This window comes from Pelophylax lessonae (assembly GCF_965119305.1).
Source record: "Pelophylax lessonae genome assembly, chromosome: 2".
In the NCBI taxonomy this organism is placed as follows: Eukaryota; Metazoa; Chordata; class Amphibia; order Anura; family Ranidae; genus Pelophylax; species Pelophylax lessonae.
In genome coordinates, this window is record NC_138769.1 from 271,281,681 (window position 1) to 271,301,248 (window position 19,568).

The following is a 19,568-nucleotide window of genomic DNA, read 5'->3' on the forward strand; positions in this document are numbered from 1 at the left end:
TTGTACGGTTTTGTATTCTTTACTGTTTTTGATTTTTATTGGTTGAGCCAGATGGAATTGTGTCTTTTTTCAACCTGACTAGCTATGCAACTATGAAAGGCCCCTTTCACACAGGTGCACCGCCCAATGGAGTCCGTTCTGCTCAGCGGGGATTGATCCACCGATCCCCGCTGAGCAGGCAGATGACAGTTCCGTCTCTGCTCTGTGTGCAGAGACGGAGCTGTCAGATCCCCGCTGTCCTCTATGGGGAGATCGGATGAGAAGGGACCGCCTGTCTGTTCTTATCCGATCCCATCCAATCCGATCCTCCAGACAGATGAAAAATAGGGTTTCCATGCGTCCGGATTTCACGGACAGGATAGGATCGGATAGTAGCGGGTGTCAGCGGAGATGTCTCCGCTGACACCCACTGCCCCATAGGGATGCATGGAGCATCCGATCAGGTCCACCTGAAAAACTGACAGGCAGATCACATCAGATCGCTGTGTGAAAGGGGCCTAAGTTTAAAGTCATTGAAGTGACCATGGGCTTAGAGCAGACGGAGAAATGAGGTTCGTATGGCGTATGGACCTGGCCAGCTGCAAGCAGTGCTGTAGGTTCGTATGCCGTACGGACCTGGCAATGAAAGGGTTAAAGAGAAAAAAAACTGTTCTCTAAAAAATATAAGGCCGAGGGGAAATTGTCAGCATTTCAGCACTACAAAGAATGCAATAGGAAATGTAAGCGTGCAATCAGAGAAGCAAAGATAGACAACAAGAGATAGCAAAATAGAGTAAAAAGAACCCCAACATTTTTTAAAATACAGGGAGAGAGAGAGGGGTGACAGGGAGAGATAGAGGGGGTGACGGGGAGAAAGGGGGTGACAGGTAGAGAGAGGGTGACAGGGAGAGAGGGTGACAGGGACAGAGGGGGAATGACAGGGAGAGAGAGAGGGGGTGATGGGGAGAAAAGGGGGTGACAAAGATTGAGAGGGTGTGACAAAGAGAGAGGGGGTGACAGGGAAAGAGGGGGGGTGACAGAGAGAGAGAGGGGGTGACAGAGAGAGAGAGAGAACAGTGACAGGGAGAGAGAGAAGGGTGACAGGGAGAGAAAGGAGGTGACAGGAAGAGAGGGGGTGACAGGGAGAGAGAGGCAGTGACAGGGAGAGGGGGGGGTGAAAAGGAGAGAGAGGGGGTGAAAGGGAGAGAAAGGGATGTGACAAGGAGAGGGGGAGGGTGACAGGAAGAGAGAGGGGGTGACAGGGAGAGAGAGGGGGGGTGACAGGGAGAGAGAGAGGGGGTGACAGGGAGAGAGGGGGGTAACAGGGAGAGAGGGGGGGTGAAAGGGAGAGAGGGGGTGACAGGGAGAGAGAGGGGGTGACAGGAAGAGAGAGTGGGTGACAACGAGAGAAGGTGACAGGGAGAGAGGGGGGTGACCGGGAGAGAAAGGGGGTGACAGGGAGAGAGAGGAGGTGACAGAGAGAGGGGGGTGGCAGAGAGAGAGAGAGAGAGGAGGTGACAGGGAGAGAGAGAGGGGTGACAGGGAGAGAGAGAGGGGTGACAGGGAGAGATAGGGGTGGCAGGGAGAGAGAGAGAGGGGTGACAGGGAGAGATAGAGGGGGGTGACGGGGAGAAAGGGGGTGACAGGTAGAGAGAGGGTGACAGGGAGAGAGGGTGACAGGGACAGAGGGGGAATGACAGGGAGAGAGAGAGGTGGTGACAGGGAGAAAAGGGGGTGACAAAGATTGAGAGGGTGTGACAAAGAGAGAGGGGGTGACAGGGAAAGAGGGGGGGGTGACAGAGAGAGAGAGGGGGTGACAGAGAGAGAGAGAGAGAACAGTGACAGGGAGAGAGAGAAGGGTGACAGGGAGAGAAAGGAGGTGACAGGAAGAGAGGGGGTGACAGGGAGAGAGAGAGGGGGTGACAGGGAGAGAGGGGGGTAACAGGGAGAGAGGGGGGTGAAAGGGAGAGAGGGGGTGACAGGGAGAGAGAGGGGGTGACAGGAAGAGAGAGTGGGTGACAAGGAGAGAAGGTGACAGGGAGAGAGGCGGGTGACCGGGAGAGAAAGGGGGTGACAGGGAGAGAGAGGAGGTGACAGGGAGAGAGAGGGGGTGACAGGTAGGGAGAGAGGGGGTGACAGGGAGAGAGGGGGTGACAGAGTGAGAGGGTGTGACAAAGAGAGAGAGGGGGTGACAGAGAGAGAGAGAGAGAGAGGGGGTGACAGAGAGAGAGAGAAGGGTGACACGGAGAAAAAGCAGGTGACAAGGAGAGAGAGGGGGTGACAGCGAGAGAGGGGGTGCCAGGGGAGAGAGGAGGTGACAGGGAGAAAGAGGAGGTGACAGGGAGAGAGAGGAATTGGCAGGGAGAGAGAGGGGGTGACATGGAGAGAGAGAAAGGGGGGTTACAGGGAGAGAGGGGGTGACAGGGAGAGAGAAGGGTGACAGGGAGTGAGAAGAGGTGACAGGGAGAGAGAGGCGGTGACAGGGAGAGAGAGGCGGTGACAGGGAGAGAGGGGGGTGACAGGGAGAGAGAGGGGGTGACAAAGAGAGGGGGAGGGTGACAGGGAGAGAGAGGGGATGAAAAGGAGAGGGGGAGGGTGACAGGGAGAGAGAGGGGATGACAGGGAAAGAGAGGAGAGGAGGGGTGACAGGTAGAGAGTGAGGGGGTGACAGGGAGAGAGGGGGTGACAGGGAGAGAGAGGGGGTGACAGGGAGAGAGAGGGGGTGACAGGGAGAGAGAGAGAATGACAGGGAGAGAGAGGGGGTGACAGGGAGAGAAGGGGGTGACAAAGATTGAGAGGGCGTGACAGAGTGAGAGGGTGTGACAGAGTGTGACAAAGAAAGAGAGGGGGTGACAGGGAGAGAGAGGGGTGACAGAGAGAGAGGGGGTGAGAGAGAGAGGGGGGGGGGGTGACAGAGAGGGAGAGAAAGCAGATGACAGGGAGAGAGGGGTGACAGGGAGAGAGAGGCAGTGACAGGGAGAGGGGGGTGTGACGGTACTCGCCGTCACTGAGACTGAAAAAAAACTATGTGACAGATAAATTGATGGTTTGGACTGCTCAGTTGATCAGACTTGTAACAGATGCATGTCATCAGCTCAAACACCTGTCTTCCATGGATTGTAAATCATGTTGATTTGATCATCTATTGTTTACTGTGGGTTCTCAGTATTTACACTATAATATGTGTATTTGTATCTGTTTTACTTTTGGTGCCGGTGTTCCGTGAGAATTACCTACCCGTGAGAAAAACCTACCCCTCGTCACTTCCGGTACTCCGCACTGTATGTAATGCAGCGGGTACATTAAAACAGCTGTGCTGAAATACGAGTGATCTCCACTCCTGTCCCTGTCACTTCCCTGCTCTCGGATAGTAAATATAAAAGCGGCGGCGGCTGTATGAAAACATAAATCACTGAGCCGAAAGCCGCTTTTATATTTACTTGCCGAGAGCAGGGAAGTGACCGGGACAGGTGCGGGGATGACTCGTATGTCAGCACAGCTGTTTTAGGTAAGCGCCGCGTCGGTAGGTTTTTTTTCACGGTACACCGTGATCGTTTTATACTAGTGCGCATGCGCACTAGTAAGCTCCTCTGTTCTGCCATTAGCTATCCGGCGCTCTGAGCATGCGCACTGCTGCGCTGCTCAGATGCTTCTGGCCGGAAGTGACGAGGGGTAGGTAATTCTCACAGGGTAGGTAATTCTCACGGAACACCGGCAGTCTGGGCTTCCAGGCTGACTTAAGTACGCTGAGCTAATTAGCATGTGAATGATAACCTTGTCTAGATGGGATTAGCCATGAGTCAGCTCTACCTCGTTATCTATTCATTATGTGATGCTTTTATGTAAATATTCAGGCCATTGTTCATGTAGTGACTGTCATGCTTCTCAAGTGTATAAAAATCTGCTGCTTGTTTTAATAAAAGAGTTAGTTGCTTTCAGAGACATACAAGCTAAGTTCAGGCTAGTTTTGTATGGGGGGCGGCTGGAATATCTCTATATGTCCAGACTGGAGGAAGCCTTATACTGACGGAAGACCACAAGCACGGTGTGGGTCGACGGTTCCGTCACATTGGTGGCAAGCAGTGGGATGCTTCCTGCAGTCTGGAACATCCAAACCTCCACTGGGATCCAAGGTCCGGGGAGCGGAAGAGGAGAGGTACAGATATCAGCCGCCATGGAAGAGGAATTCGGAAAGAGGTTGCGAGAGATGCGGATACAGCACAGGGGGCCAGTGTCAGAGAAGGTCCTGCTAAGATGGCATGATGTGATCCGCTGGGAACTCTGGAAAGAAGCGCTAGCTCGTGAGCAGCGACCCCAGGGAAAAATCCTCCCCTCCTTCCAGGAAAGGTACTGGTCGCAGTACGAAGTGCGAATGGTGTTTTTGGGGAGACAACCGCATAAGGAATGGAAAGCTGAGTTAAGCAGGCTGGTCCAGGTGGAGATGCGGTTGGATGAGAGCTATAGAGCCCTCCGCTGGTACGTAACCCAAGTGTGCCCATGGACAGCAGATGACAGCCCAACGGAAGGCTTTCGCTACGGCGGCCTGGGGCTGTTATTAGAGAGGCTGTCTGAGGACCCCGACTTTGGAAGCGATTTGGAGTGGCGTTTAGAGGAAATCTTGGAATACAGAGAACAGATGCTGAATGTCTTGGAAGTGCACTGGGCACTGGAAGAGTTGGAATTTCTGGCCAATCAGGAATGGGACCTGGAGATCGCCTACAGACGGCTGCTAGACTCTGCTCAGCACCGGGCCTGGGCTCCCCTTGCCTGGGAATACCCAGAAGTACCAGCTGACAGTCCAGAAATCCTGACTGAAGAGTCGGCAATGTGGCACAGTAATAGTGTGCTTTGCACACCTGCACCCACGGTTTTGGATGCGGAGGTCTTATGGAGGATGCAGCAAGTGCTGACTCACCTGGACGAACGTGTTTCTGCACAGGAGGAGCTTGGATGGAGGAATGCATCTGTTCAGCCGCTGGATAAAGGTATGGGAGAAGAGGAAGCCATCTTCATTCCCAAACCACGGATTACAAATTTAATGGACTTTCCATTGGAAGATGATTTGGATTATAAATCACCTACAAAAGTGTTGGCACTGGGCCCAAGTGCCACCAGTCCATGTCCTGGACTTTTAGCAATTCCAGAGACTGGAGATTTATTAGACTTTACTGCTGAGGAGGAAGCTCCCAGTGAGCCTGCAGCAGATGAGCAACCATCCAGGCCTAGCGCTGCTGACCTCTGGATGCAACAATTGGTGACCCAGCAAGATGTGTGCAAGGCCACTGACTTTTCAGTTTATGTTCCTGCAGAACAGCTGGCATCAGGGCCTAGCACTACTGAGCTCTGCCCAACACCAACAGCAGCTTCAGCTTCCCAGAGAGAAGAGGCAGCTGACCTTTCTGCTACACCACTGACAGGGACATGGGATTTCAGGCCAGCAGCATGTGTGGAGTTACAAGAAACTTCTACAGCAGAAGCGCTGACAACTGGACAGAGGGTCCAAGACCTCTGCCCCACACCTGCAGCAGTCCCGGAGGCCCAGGGTGAGAAGGTGGTGGTCAGTCCCCAGCAGCAGATCAGGATCCAGGGGGAGAAGAGACAAGAGGTTGCCGGAGAATATTACGTGGAGTCCCCAGCAGAAGTGCTGGCAACAGAGCAGAGTGCTGCTGGCCTCTGCCCTCAACTCACAAGGGATGGATTTCCTGAGCAGGTGGATGAGACTACAATCCCCACCTGTATACCCCAGGGATGCTGGGCAGTCGGCCCAGATCCCCAACAGCATGAGGGAGTGAGCCCAGCCACCCTGTCTTCTCCCCAGCAGCTGAAAGGACTCCAGGGAGAACGGCCAGTCCACGCTTCTTCCCTACAGCGGGTATGTTCTGCAAGAGAGGCAGAGGTTGGTTGGGTGAGTAATGCTCCCTTTGGGACAATTTGCTTGGGGTACTGTGTGGGTATAGACATTGGGGGGCTGGAACTACAGACTACCTTCAAAGTCAACCCATTTGGGGTCCCCTCCTGTGTTAGTCTCCTTCCAGAAGCAGAGAGATGTGACGGTAGTCACTTTGGTTGGGGGGTCCTTGGAATACAGCTTACCTTAGAGAGGTTGGGAAATACCTCTCTCAACCCCCTAGGCACTTCTTATGTCTAAATCACCCTGTGTCTTTTAGGGACACAGGGTGACCAAAAAGCCCAGTCTGGCCTGCCCAAACCAGACTTCCACAGACTGATTGGCTATGAGAGCTCCATGCGCCCTGCTGGGACAAACTTACAAGCTATGTGGAACTTTGTCAAGGAAGTTGCCATGATGGATTGACTCTTTGGGACTTGTTACCGGACGAACTCAGGCACAGACCAGTTGGGGGTCTGGTACCTGGTTCGTCTACCTTTGGGGGGAAGATATGTGACGGTACTCGCCGTCACTGAGACTGAAAAAAAACTATGTGACAGATAAATTGATGGTTTGGACTGCTCAGTTGATCAGACTTGTAACAGATGCATGTCATCAGCTCAAACACCTGTCTTCCATGGATTGTAAATCATGTTGATTTGATCATCTATTGTTTACTGTGGGTTCTCAGTATTTACACTATAATATGTGTATTTGTATCTGTTTTACTTTTGGTGCCGGCAGTCTGGGCTTCCAGGCTGACTTAAGTACGCTGAGCTAATTAGCATGTGAATGATAACCTTGTCTAGATGGGATTAGCCATGAGTCAGCTCTACCTCGTTATCTATTCATTATGTGATGCTTTTATGTAAATATTCAGGCCATTGTTCATGTAGTGACTGTCATGCTTCTCAAGTGTATAAAAATCTGCTGCTTGTTTTAATAAAAGAGTTAGTTGCTTTCAGAGACATACAAGCTAAGTTCAGGCTAGTTTTGTATGGGGGGCGGCTGGAATATCTCTATATGTCCAGACTGGAGGAAGCCTTATACTGACGGAATTCCACAAGCACGGTGTGGGTCGACGGTTCCGTCACAGGGGGTGACAAGGAGAGGGGGAGGGTGACAGGAAGAGAGAGGAGGTGACAGGGAGAGAAGGGGTGATAGGGAGAGAGAGGGGGTGACAAGAAGAGAGAGGAGGTGACAAAGAGAGAGAGGGGTGACAGAGAGAGAGAGAGAGAGAGAGAGGGGGTGACAGGGAGAGAGAGGGTGACAGGGAGAGAGAGGGGGTGACAGGAGAGAGGGGGGTGACAGGCAGAGAGAGGGGGTGACTGGGAGAGAGAGGGGGTGACAGGGAGAGAGAGGGGGTGACAGGGAGAGAGAGGGAATGACAGGGAGAGAGAGGGGGTGACAGGGAGAGAAGGGGGTGACAAAGATTGAGAGGGCGTGACAGAGTGAGAGGGTGTGGCAGAGTGAGAGGGTGTGACAAAGAAAGAGAGGGGGTGACAGGGAGAGAGAGGGGTGACAGAGAGAGAGGGGGTGAGAGAGAGAGAGAGGGGGGTGACAGAGAGGGAGAGAAAGCAGATGACAGGGAGAGAGGAGTGACAGGGAGAGAGAGGCAGTGACAGGGAGAGGGGGGTGACAAGGAGAGGGGGAGGGTGACAGGAAGAGAGAGGAGGTGACAGGGAGATAAGGGGTGATAGGGAGAGAGAGGGGGTGACAAGAAGAGAGAGGAGGTGACAAAGAGAGAGAGGGGTGACAGAGAGAGAGAGAGAGAGAGAGAGGGTGACAGGGAGAGAGAGAGAGAGAGAGGGGGGTGACAGGGAGAGAGAGGGGGTGACAGGGAGAGAGAGGGTGACAGGGAGACAGAGGGGGTGACAGGAGAGAGGGGGGTGACAGGCAGAGAGAGGGGGTGACTGGGAGAGAGAGGGGTGACAGAGAGAGAGAGAGAGAGGGTGACAGGGAGAGAGAGAGAGAGAGAGAGAGGGGTGACAGGGAGAGAGAGGGGGTGACAGGGAGAGAGAGAGGGGGTGACAGAGAGAGAGGGGGGTGACAGGGAGGGAGAGAGAGGGGTGACAGGGAGAGAGAGGGGGTGACAGGGAGAGAGAGGGGGCTGACAGGGAGAGAGAGAGGGGTGAAAGGGAGAGAGAGAGGGGGGGTGACAGGGAGAGAGAGGGGGGTAACAGGGAGAGAGGGGGTGACAGGTAGAGAGAGGGGGTGGACAGGGAGAGAGAGGGGGTGGACAGGGAGAGAGAAGAGGGGGCAGGGAGAGAGAAGAGGGGACAGGGAGACAGAGGAGGTGACAGGGAGAGAGAGGAGGTGACAGGGAGAGGGGTGTGACAGGGAGAGAGAGAGGGTGACAGGGATAGGGGGGGTTGACAGGGAGAGAGGGGGTGACAGGGAGAGAGAGGGCTTGACAGGGAGACAGAGGGGTTCCCTGGTCAGCTTGTCCTGGGAGTGGAGAGGAGGTTGAAGGTGCTGGTCGGTGGTAAAGGCTCCTCTGACGGCCTCAGTGCAATCCCCATCCTCAGCCTGCCGCCACTGGAGCCGATTGATGATGTCACGGTCATGTGACCGCTGACTGGCCTCATGTGTGGGCGGAGACAGAGCTCCAGAGAGCTTGCACTGACGCCACCTGGAGTGGACACAGGGCTCCGGGATTATAGCCACAAGCTGCCTGGGGGCACCAGGGGCGCATTGTGAGCAGAGGGCACAAAAATCACTGCTAACACTGACAATTTTTTGTTTCCCTCCCTTGGCCTGCGCCTCTGGAGGGCGCCGGTCTGGCCAACCTCTTGGTATGCCCCTGTGCCGGTGCTCCTGGCTCCTCCTTCCTGTCAGGTGCCGCCACAGCAAGCAGCTTGATATGGGGGCAGCCGAGCCGCTGCTCTGTGTGTCCATTCACACACAGAGCCGTGGCTTGGCACCGCCCCTGGCATCTCCTGATTGGCTTACTGGCTAAGATTGACAGCCAATGGCTCCAGCTGCTGCCAATAGCCAATCAGCAGTGTGAGTCCCTGGAGAGGCAAGGCTCTCGTGGACATTGCTGGATCGAGAGGTGGCTCAGGAAAATATTAGGGGGGGCAATATTTTGCAAAAAAGTTTACCTTACACCTAGTCTCAGAAACCATGGACCTCTTTAGGCATTAAACTTACTAACCCTCTGTCCAATCTCTGTCAAGTCAACTATGCACCTATACTTTCAAAGGAACAACGGTAACTGGACAGACTTACTAAATATTACTTATCTTGGTTAGGTGGATTGGCTGCATTTACAGTATAATGCTAACTCTACCTAAGATCCTTTATCATTTTTTTTAAGGCCCTCCTAATACAATTACCTAACTCATTATTTATTACTGTGCAACATATGCTCACTACATTTTTCTGGCTGGGTAAAATGTACACATGAACTCTTAATAAAGCATAGGTGAGCTGGAAGAATGGGATTCCTGGCCATCAAGGACTATTATTCAGCTATAGTCTTGGACCAGGCTAAGTTCTGGTTTGTATTGTTTGTAGAAAAGAAAATGGTATGCTATTAACCTTCCTAGCGGTATTCCCGAGCGTGACTCGGGGTAAGATTTTAGAGCCAAAATCGGTAACCCCGAGTCACACTCGGGGTAGCGCTAAGAAGATCGCTGAATGCTGGAAGAGGTTTTACTTACCTTTTCTCCGGGATCCAGCGAAGACTGCGAGCGGTGTGCGGCGGCGGAGCTTCCTCCCGATCGTCTGCGAGCCCCGGCTTCCGTTTAACTGGCGGCAAATTCAAATGTAAAACACACCAAACACACTGATACCGTTCAAAATAAAATCACATTACATTGCCCCCCAGTGCCCTTTCCTGCAGTTTTACTGTACTTTTTATGTAAATATATGTATATACATATATATATATACATATATATATATATACACAGTATATATATACGTATATATATATATATATATATATATACATATATATATATATATATATATATATATATATACACACATATATATGTATACATATATATATATATATATATACATATACATATATACGTAATTCTTGTGAATGAGCAGCCCAAACCAACTGTATACATTATATATATATATATATATATATATATATATATATATATATAATATATGTATACATATATATATATATATATATATATATATATATATATACATATATATATATATATATATATATATAATAAATGTATACAGTTGGTTTGGGCTGCTCATTCACAAGAATTGCATGCAAAATAATGGTACCGCTTTCAGCACCTAAAATCCAAAAGAATCATACCGCCAGGGAGGTTAAACAAGGGTATATTCACTCAGGTTCGTTGAAACACTTATTGCTAACCCACTCCTTTACTCACTTCACTTACCAAAGGAATCACCCCAGGGATGGCCCAAGATATTGTGCTTCCTGGGTCCAAGAATTTAATGCTGCCCCCCCCCCCCCAAAAAAAAAAAAAAAAGAAAAGAAAAAAAATCACACCCACCAAAAGGCCCCCACATACATTATTTTATGTCATTAAAACTGAAATAAATGTATCAGGAAGTCAGATTTACATTCAACAGCAGCTCTACTTCACATCAGGAGCCCTCCCTGAACATCAGGAGCTCCATACTTAGCATCCTCCCATCACCTCCTGTATCCATCCCTCTATCCTTTGCTTGGTTTAGTCACCCAGTTTTAACTTTCACTCTTCTATATTTATTGCCCATTGGAATGTACTGTGCGATACCTTTGTTTAACCACTTCAACACCGGGCACTTTCACCCCCTTCCTGCCCAGCGCTGTTGCATTTTGAATGACAATTGCGCGGTCATGCAACACTGTACCTACAGAAAATTGATGTCATTTCCCCCCCCCCCACAAATAGAGCTTTCTTTTGGTTGTATTTGATCACCTCTGGGTTTTTTTCCTTTTTGCTAAACAAATAAAAAAAGACCGAAAAGTTTGAAAAAAAAAAAAAAAGTTTTTTTGTTTATGTTATACAATTTTGTAAATAAATAAGTTTTTTCCTGCACTGATGAGCACTGATGAGACTGCACTGACAGGCACTGATGAGGAGGCACTGATGGGGTGGCACTGATGGGGTGGCACTGATAGGCGGCACTGATAGGCACTGATAGGTAGCCCTGATATGCAGCATTGGTGGGCACTGATAGGCGGCACTGCTGGGCACTGATAGGCGGCATTGATGGGCACTGATAGGTGGCACTGATGGGCACTGATAGGTGGCACTGATGGGCACTAATGGGCACTGATAGGCAGCACTAGTGAGCACTGATGGGCATGATCTGATTACCAGTGCCGACCCCCCCCCCCTGTCAGGGGAGCCGCCGATCGGCGCTCCTTTACTCGTGCCTGTAAATCACGAACTAAGGAAAGCCGATCAACGGCTCTTCCTGTTTACTATGTGACCAGCCATGATTGGACACGGCTGGTCACATGGTAAAGAGCCTACGTCAGTAGGCTCTTTACTGAGATCGGAGATGCAGGGCGTCAGACTGACACCTCGCATCACCGATCGCCGCTCTGCATGCCCCCGGGGGCGCGCAGAGCTGTATTATCCTGCCGCCGTCATATGACGTCCGCTCAGGATAATACAACCACAATCCCGACGTCAATCTGCTATAGGGCGGGCGGGATGTGGTTAATATGTTCCTAAAGCATTCCCATTTTTCCTCCGTGTTCCATGTTTCTAGGGTTAGGTCCCAATTGATGCACAGTTTGGAAAAGTTTGCTCTCTTGAAATCTAGAGTTCTTGTGCTCCCTCGTGCCTCCTTTTCCTATGATTTACGCTAAATGTGATCATCCTGTTAACCCCCAGATCTCAAGTTTTTGCTGCAGCCGTATTGCTACAGCTGAGATCAGACTTGGATCGTTTGTAATTATTATATCTAGCAATGCATTCTTTCTAGTTGCAGAATCCACCAATTGAGACATGAAGTTGTCCTGTAAGACATTCATGAAATGACAGGACTTTATTGAGTGAGCGGTCACCTCTGCCCAGTCAATGTCGGGATAATTGAAGTCCCGCATTATGAATAGAGATGTCCGGAACTGTTCGCCGGCGGACAGTTCCCGGCAAACATCGCTTGTTCGCGTCCCCCGCTGCAGGCGAACATATGCGATGTTCGGTCCGCCCCCTATACTTCATCATTGAGGACAACTTTGACCCTGTAACTCACAGTCAGCAGACACATTCCAGCCAATCAGCATACCCTCCCTCCCACACCCTCCCACCTCCTATAAAAAAGCAAGGGCAGCATCCATCTTAGATCATTCTGAAGCAGTGTGTTAGTGAGAGCAGGGAGAGTGCTGCTGCTGCTGCTGTTAATAGGGACAGTTGTTAGTCAGTGTTCTCGGTCTTGTTACTCAGTGTTCTCTGTCCACTCCTGCTGTAAGGACAGCATCCTGACAGCACCCCAAAAAGCCCTTTTTAGGGCTGGTATTTCAGTAATTTTTTTTTTTGATATATATATCTATTGTGCAGTTGCCTGCCCGCCGTGTGTGAGAGGCCACAGACCCACCACAGACTGTACTGTGCACACCACACTCATATCGGGTGGCACAGTACCTTGCAGTTTAAAAAATATATTTTTTTGCTCTGTCATTATTGCAGTTGCCTGCCGGCTGCCAGTGAGTGTCAGGTCCACAGAGTGTATTGTGCCCACTGCAGTGCCCACCACTGATATATACGGTGGCACAGCAGCTTGCAAATTAAAAAAAAAATAACGGGTGTCAGGTGGCAAATTGGGGAGTTTGGTCTGTCAGAGTTTGGTCTGTCACTGTGAAGCGGGAGTAACCCTTACACTACCTGATTGATACAACATCATACCTGATCGTATACACACACTGGATGTTTTAAAGCACGTTATTCCAAACAATTTAGGAATTTTAGGTGATTTATGCCCTTTATGGATTAAAACCTGACTCTGCGTCAACTACGTAATTTTCCATGGGAGTTTTGCCATGGATCCCCCTCCGGCATGCCACAGTCCAGGTGTTAGTCCCCTTGAAACAACTTTTCCATCACTATTGTGGCCAGAAAGAGTCCCTGTGGGTTTTAAAATTTGCCTGCCTATTGAAGTCTATGGCGGTTCGCCCGTTCGCGAACATTTGCGGAGGTTCGCGTTCGCCGTTCGCGAACGGCAAATTTTAGGTTCGCGACATCTCTAATTATGAAGACAGTATCCTGCCTCGCCGTCCAGCTCCTCTTCCTCCTTCAGGTTTGGGGGCCTATTACATACCCCCACTATTTACTTCCTACCTGTGGAGTTCTACCCACAAGTATTCCACCTCCCCCGTGTTCCATTTACAATGTCACTCCTCTCTACCTCACTTACATCATTTTTGATATAGAAACACACCCCTTCCCCTCTTCTACCTTCCCTGTCCTTCCGATACAAGGAATATCCTTTTAAATTTGCCAGCCAGTCGTGTGAGCTGTCAAACCAAATTTCTGTTATTCCCACCAAGTCTAAGTCTAAGTAGGTGTAATAGCAGTTCCAGTTCCTCAATTTTGTAAAGCTAGACTCTTGGCATTTGTGCATACTCCTCTCAGTGTTATATGAATGGACATTCATTTCTCTTTAGGTTTTCATGCTTAGTTTTTGATTTGACCACTCATTCACCCCAGGTTTTGTCGTTACAGTTATATTATCATTACTGATTCCCATATTACCCTCTGTCCTTTGCTCACTGCTGGCTGTCACTTCCTTTGAACCCTCCCCCTAAAACCTAGTTCAAAAGCCCCTCCAACTTTGTGGTCGTCTTTCTTCCGAATAGAACTGCACCATCCCCAAGATGCCGATAAAGACTTTTGCCTAGTAGCACTATCTCCAGGGGTATTCCAAAATCTGGGGCAGGTAAAGACACCATGCATCAACTTACACATTCCACACATAGTATGTTTCTACACCCATCTTTATTGGGACACCAGGCCACATTTTCCCTGTTGCTCCTTCTTCCAGTTGGCACTCTTTCTCCCATTGCTAAGGGAGATGGCATTCTCCCAGCTGCACTCTGATAGCTCTCTCAAGCATGTAGACTTCTCTCTCCATAAAGCTGTGTTGCTTTAACCATTTGCCTACTGGGCACTTTAACCCCCTTCCTGCCCTGGCCAATTTTCAGCTTTTAGCATGGTCACATTTTGAATGACAGTTGCATGGTGATGCTACACTGTACCCATATGAAGTTTTTATCATTTTTTTACACAAATAGAGCTTTCTTTTGGTGGTATTTAACCCCTTAAGGACCACTCCATGCAGATATACTGTGGCAGGGTGGCCCTACTGCACGAAATCAAGTAGCTGTACATGATTTTGTACAGTGGGTCGCGACCCGCTTCCGCTGTGATTGGACACAGTGTGAACCAATCAGTGGGTCCAGGGGATGTGATTGTCCGCTGGGACCCCCTGATCTTTCTCAGAAGAAGCAGAACGGTGGTCTGCCTATGTAAACAAGGCAGACCATCTTTCTGTAAGGGGGAAAGATGGAGATCCTGTGTTCCTGCTAAGTAGGAACACAGATCTCTGTCTTCCTCCAGTCAAAGCATCCCCCACACAGTTAGAAAGCACTCCCTAGGAGCACACATAGCCCTTTAATCGCCCCTGATGTTAACCCCTTACCTGTCAGTGTCATTAGTACAGTGACAGTGCATTTTGTTTTTAGCACTGACCACTGTAAAAATGTCCCTGGTCCCCAGAAAGTGTCAAAAGTGTAAGTTAGGTGTCCAATTTGTCCATCGCAATGTCCCAGTCCCGCTAAAAATCGCTGATCGCCGTCATTACTAGTATAAAAAAAAATTAATAAATATATCCCATAGTTTGTAGACACTAAACTTTTGTGCAAACCAATCAAGCATAGGCTGTACTGATGGGCACTGGTGAGGTTGCACTGATAGATGGCACTGATGGGTCCTGATAGGTGGCACTGATAGACGGCACTGATGAGAATGGACTGATGGGTACTGATTGACAGCACTAGTGGGCACTGATAGGCAGCACTGGGGGGCACTGTTGGGACTGCACTGATAATCAGTGCCCTGTCATTTCACACAGCTGATCACGTGGTAAAGGGCCATTGTGATTGGCCCTTTTCCCCCGATCTGTGTCTGTAGCTGTGTCCTATGCGCATGTACGGGAGGGTTTCCATGGATGCCCTCTCAGCAAAAGAAGCCCATGCTGTAGCCGTATTTTGGCTATAGGGCAGGCGGGAACTGATTAAACTTGCCACAATCCTCTGTTGACAAAATCTATGTCTTGCAGTCCACAGACCTGACATTTTAGGCATTGCTACAGGCAACCACAGCCTCTCTAACTTATGGTAAGCTTTTTTCTCATTCCTGGTACTCAGATCAGGCTTACCAAACACCGTTGCAGACCTTTGCTTTGCTATGTAACCTTGTACTGGAGGCTGGGACAAAGGGCACTTGGAAACAGCATGCCCCCACTCACTGCACTGCAAACAGTCTTGTCCAGGCTTCCCCCACAGCATCCTCTTGTAAGCTTAGGAAATTAAAAGTTGGGCTCCCTGCACCACCGTTGCAAGGGGCAACAGCATACACTTCCCCTTTAACTTGGATTTCTGCTGCCAGCAGACGCTGACACCACTCCACAGCCAACTCATGCACTGGCAGATTCTTATGCTTTACAGTAATGTCCTTTCACTTAACATGCGTCATCCTTGCAGTAACTCCAAAGCAGTTTTATGCAGTTTAGCAAACAAATGGAGCACACCTCATCTGCACACACAGATTGTGCAGTTTCATGCACCAAAACACAGTTCATATAACAGATAAACTTAGAAAATATGTACAAGACGGTGCAAACGCCTAGCGCATTACCTCCAAAATAGTTTATTGTAAAATCATAAAATGATAATATACTCACAAATCACAATAAAATCAAGCTAGGCAGTAGCAGCAAACCAATAAGTGAGATGGACATCCTCACCGATGCCACACAATGGAGAACCTTAAGCGTTTCGGGGACAGTCCCCCTTCCTCAGAGCTCAGATGAACTTACTTATTTGCAGGAATCTCTACTTTTGTCCGCTCCATCCGCCATCATATGTGAGAAATAGCATCAAAAGGTAGAGCTTTAAGTACTCAGCCACTCGCTTTCTTCTTCTTTTTAAGGGCTTCTCTTGCCCAATTTTATTAAAAGAAAGTTCAGAAAAACACAACATGAGTTTTCCTCGCAGGGGAATTAAGCATTTCTTTTCCATCAAAAAACAAATGACATTCAGCCCTTCTGTTTTCACTCACCAACTCTGTCCACACAACTAGCAGCCCCTTGCTGCTCTGGCTCCAACCTCTCTCCTAGGTGCAGCTCTCCTGACTCCTAGGCAATGACCTCCTCATTTAATGTGGAGCTCAGAACTAAGGTCGGGTCACTGCTCTGCACGCACCTGAACAATTTGTGTGCTGGTTGCTCACTAAACCTGGACCTAGAATTGGAGATTTCATCTCACCTGGATCCAGGCCCCAAAACTGACGACAAAACAATAAGGAAACTGAAAAGTCAGTTTCCTCTGCATTAGGAAAACCCCCTGAAGCCCCTTAACTTTCCTGGTTGAGAATCTTGGGTTATAACTTCTATATAACCCTGGCATTGTACCACACTCCCATGCTGCAACCAAGAGGATCATTGCTTAAAGTGGAGTTCCGGCCTATTTTGCAACTTTAGTGATTACTGGAGTGCTCGCTATGCTGATCAACAATTGGGCATTTTCAATTTTTTTTGGGGGTCCCTTACCTTATTTTCAGGGCATTTTTGATTGTACTTCCTCCTTCTCCCCCCTATGTGGCCACGGCCACCGACATCACTTCCGCCTTTGCATTGCATCCTGGGAGCTGTTTGTCATCACTCCCAGGAGGCTGGAATCAGGAAGAACTCCTAGAACACTCCCTGGAATCAGGAAGGAGGACACAGCAGATTACACTGCGGCTTCAGATACCCACGTCTAAGATGGCCGCGCCCAGACAGCGTTTTTAAAAGTAAGATTTTGACTAAAATCTAATACTGTACAACTTGTAAGTATGAGAATAGCGGTTCTGTAAAGGGCGATGGATTAGTATTATAGGGGTATTTTTATTTAAAAACGGTATTTGAGGCCGGAACTCCGCTTTAATCTGGTCAAAAAAGGTTAGAGCACGGAATAATTATCTCATATCTATTTTCAGCTTTAGGAAATATTCCAAATGTAAACCCTTACCTGAATAATACAGGCCCCAGTGAAGGCTACAATTACTGCAACCACATTTACAGTCAGCTGGAACTGGAGAAATTTGGAAATGCTGTCATATACATTGCGACCCCACATGACAGCCTTCACAATGCTGGTAAAATTATCATCTGTTAAGATAATGTCTGAAGCTTCTTTTGCCACATCTGTTCCAGCTATACCCTGTAAAAAAAATGGGTTTTTGAGTCTCATGAATTGCATTATGTTTAAAATGGTATGTGTGTAATAGCCCTCAATTTGTCATAGTTCAAGGAAATACATTATACCATTGCAAATCCCACATCAGCTTTCTTTAATGCTGGTCCATCATTGGTTCCATCTCCTGTTACGGCTACCACCTGTCTCGGATCTACCACTGTGCTGTCAATAATGCCTAGAAAAGGGACACAAAAAGGATTAAAAAAAAAACTGATGAAAAAGAACAGTAAATGTGAATATTTTTGGAACAAGATACATAAAAAAAAAAATGGAAATGTGTCCCCGTGCTGCTCAATCCCTCTCCCAAACCTGTACTTAAAAAAAGCTGCTTTCACCCCTGGTCAACCACCAACTCAAAATACTATATGTGTGTAGAAAAATACTATAGCACTTTTTTTTCTCTCTAGTGATTGTGAAAAAATACTTAAACCTCAATTCTTCTCATATATATCTATACAGTGAAAAATCTTTGGAATAAGCTTTCCATATGCATAGATCACATTATCATTCCGGTGATATAGTCAAAAAACAATGCAATGAAAAAAAAACTCAGTCCCATAAGTGTTTAAAAAGCAACAAAATCTCATGTGAAAAAACAGATTATATTCTAATTGCATTCACCAATTTGAAAATGTGAATTCGTAACACATGCACCAATGTCTCAGTGTTCACATACCTCAACTCTACCCCCTGCAATTATTATAGGCGGGCCCTCACCTCCAAGGATGGACCTCAGAAAACTTAAGAAGTCTAATCCAGCTTTTAGACTCTGGTTCTCCTGTAGCAGCATCTATGGCCTCCTTCCACTCTCTCCATTAAGGGTTAAAGCTCATGAGAAAGACATATAAAATGCTGATAGTGCAGTATTTTTTATATTTTATTAACAATAAAGATCGTCTTTCAGATCCCTCTTATTCTGATCCTACTGTAGCTCTGCATAGTGTGGTGACGTCACAGCCCCACCTACATAGGGGCTGTGATGTCACTACTCTAGGCGGAGCTACTAGATTGGAATAGTGGATAAAAAGCAGAGACAAGCAGGACTAAGAGTTTGTTGCATGCCATAGACCTGAGGCTGTATATCGCAGAGCCGATTTACTTCTGTATTAATGTGAGTAGAATTTCATATTTATTATTAATAAAATAAAGTCCCAGTACCCTCAGAAGAAGAGGATTTTGACATCTGGATAGATAAGGCAGTGCAAGAATGGGAGGTGGCAGACATCATAAAGAGACAGAGGCTAATCGAAAGTCTGTGAGCACCTGCTTCAGATGTCATCAGGAACCTAAATCTTGATAATCCGCGCTGCACCACTAAGGAGTGTCTGGAAGCTCTTTGAGAAGTATACGGAAAAGTGGAAAGCTGTGAAGACCCAGTCTACCTCATTGAGCACACATTTGGGGAGAAAGAAAGGCATTTGGGGAGACAAGTCTGACACTGCAGTGCCTCCTCTGAAAACAAATGATACAGCTGTGAGGAGAGTGGATACTTCAAAGCACAATGCCCAAGAGAGAGGACTCCACCAAAGAAGCGGTGGAAGAACCCTTGCAGGTGCTACCTGCTGAGTCAGAGAGAAACTTCATTAGCGCCACTTCCAGAGGAAAGAGGAAATAGTGGCAGAGGCTTAAAGCCCCTCCTAGGTTTCCACCTGTCATTTCTGAGAGACCATCCTAGTCACTTCCTTTGAACTTGGGTACTCCATGGACAGAAGCCAAGGCACACCAACCTCTTAAAACTCTGTCGAGATGATAAAGAAGTCATCAAAATACTTAAATGGGAGTTTAAGTACAGACTGCTGGTTTCCGTGGGCTCTTCAAGAAAAATTCCAGAAAAGCGTGTAGGCCCTTCTACCATCGTGCTCATCCATGTAGAAGGCATCTACATGTAGCTACCTCCTAGATATGTGCTAGAGAGTGAGTATAGTTTTGGCTCTGTCTGCCTATCAGAGAAGCAGCAGGTAAAATCTATATTGCACTCTGCTTAACAGATAGCAGGATCTGTAAGTTAGGTCTGCTCAGTGTGCCCAGTGTGTTATGTATCTGGTCTGAGGGAGTGTCCCCACTGTGTCCAATGGGGAGGCATGCTGGACAGTGGAAGAAACCTGGCCAATGAAACAGGCTTTTGATACAGTCCCAGGGATTGGCACAGACTGTTTGTCTTGGTGCCTTGTGAGGTAGGGTATAAAAAGTCAGGGGCACATGAGGTAGAGGTCTTTGGCGGGAAGCAGAGTCCCAGAAGTA

The 19,568-nt window shown here is 48.4% G+C and overlaps 1 protein-coding gene across 1 annotated transcript in view; it reads right to left on the reverse strand.

Annotated features, from left to right (window-relative positions):
- Positions 1-19,568, reverse strand: part of LOC309548058 (plasma membrane calcium-transporting ATPase 4-like) — a gene marked incomplete at both ends in the record, with an annotated part of 1,291,629 nt that overhangs the window by 394,692 nt on the left and 877,369 nt on the right. Inside the window, 2 exons of the mRNA XM_082248025.1 lie at positions 17,100-17,291; positions 17,396-17,502. Coding sequence (XP_082104151.1) covers positions 17,100-17,291; positions 17,396-17,502 — 299 coding nt within the window. The remainder of the gene's footprint in view (positions 1-17,099; positions 17,292-17,395; positions 17,503-19,568) is intronic.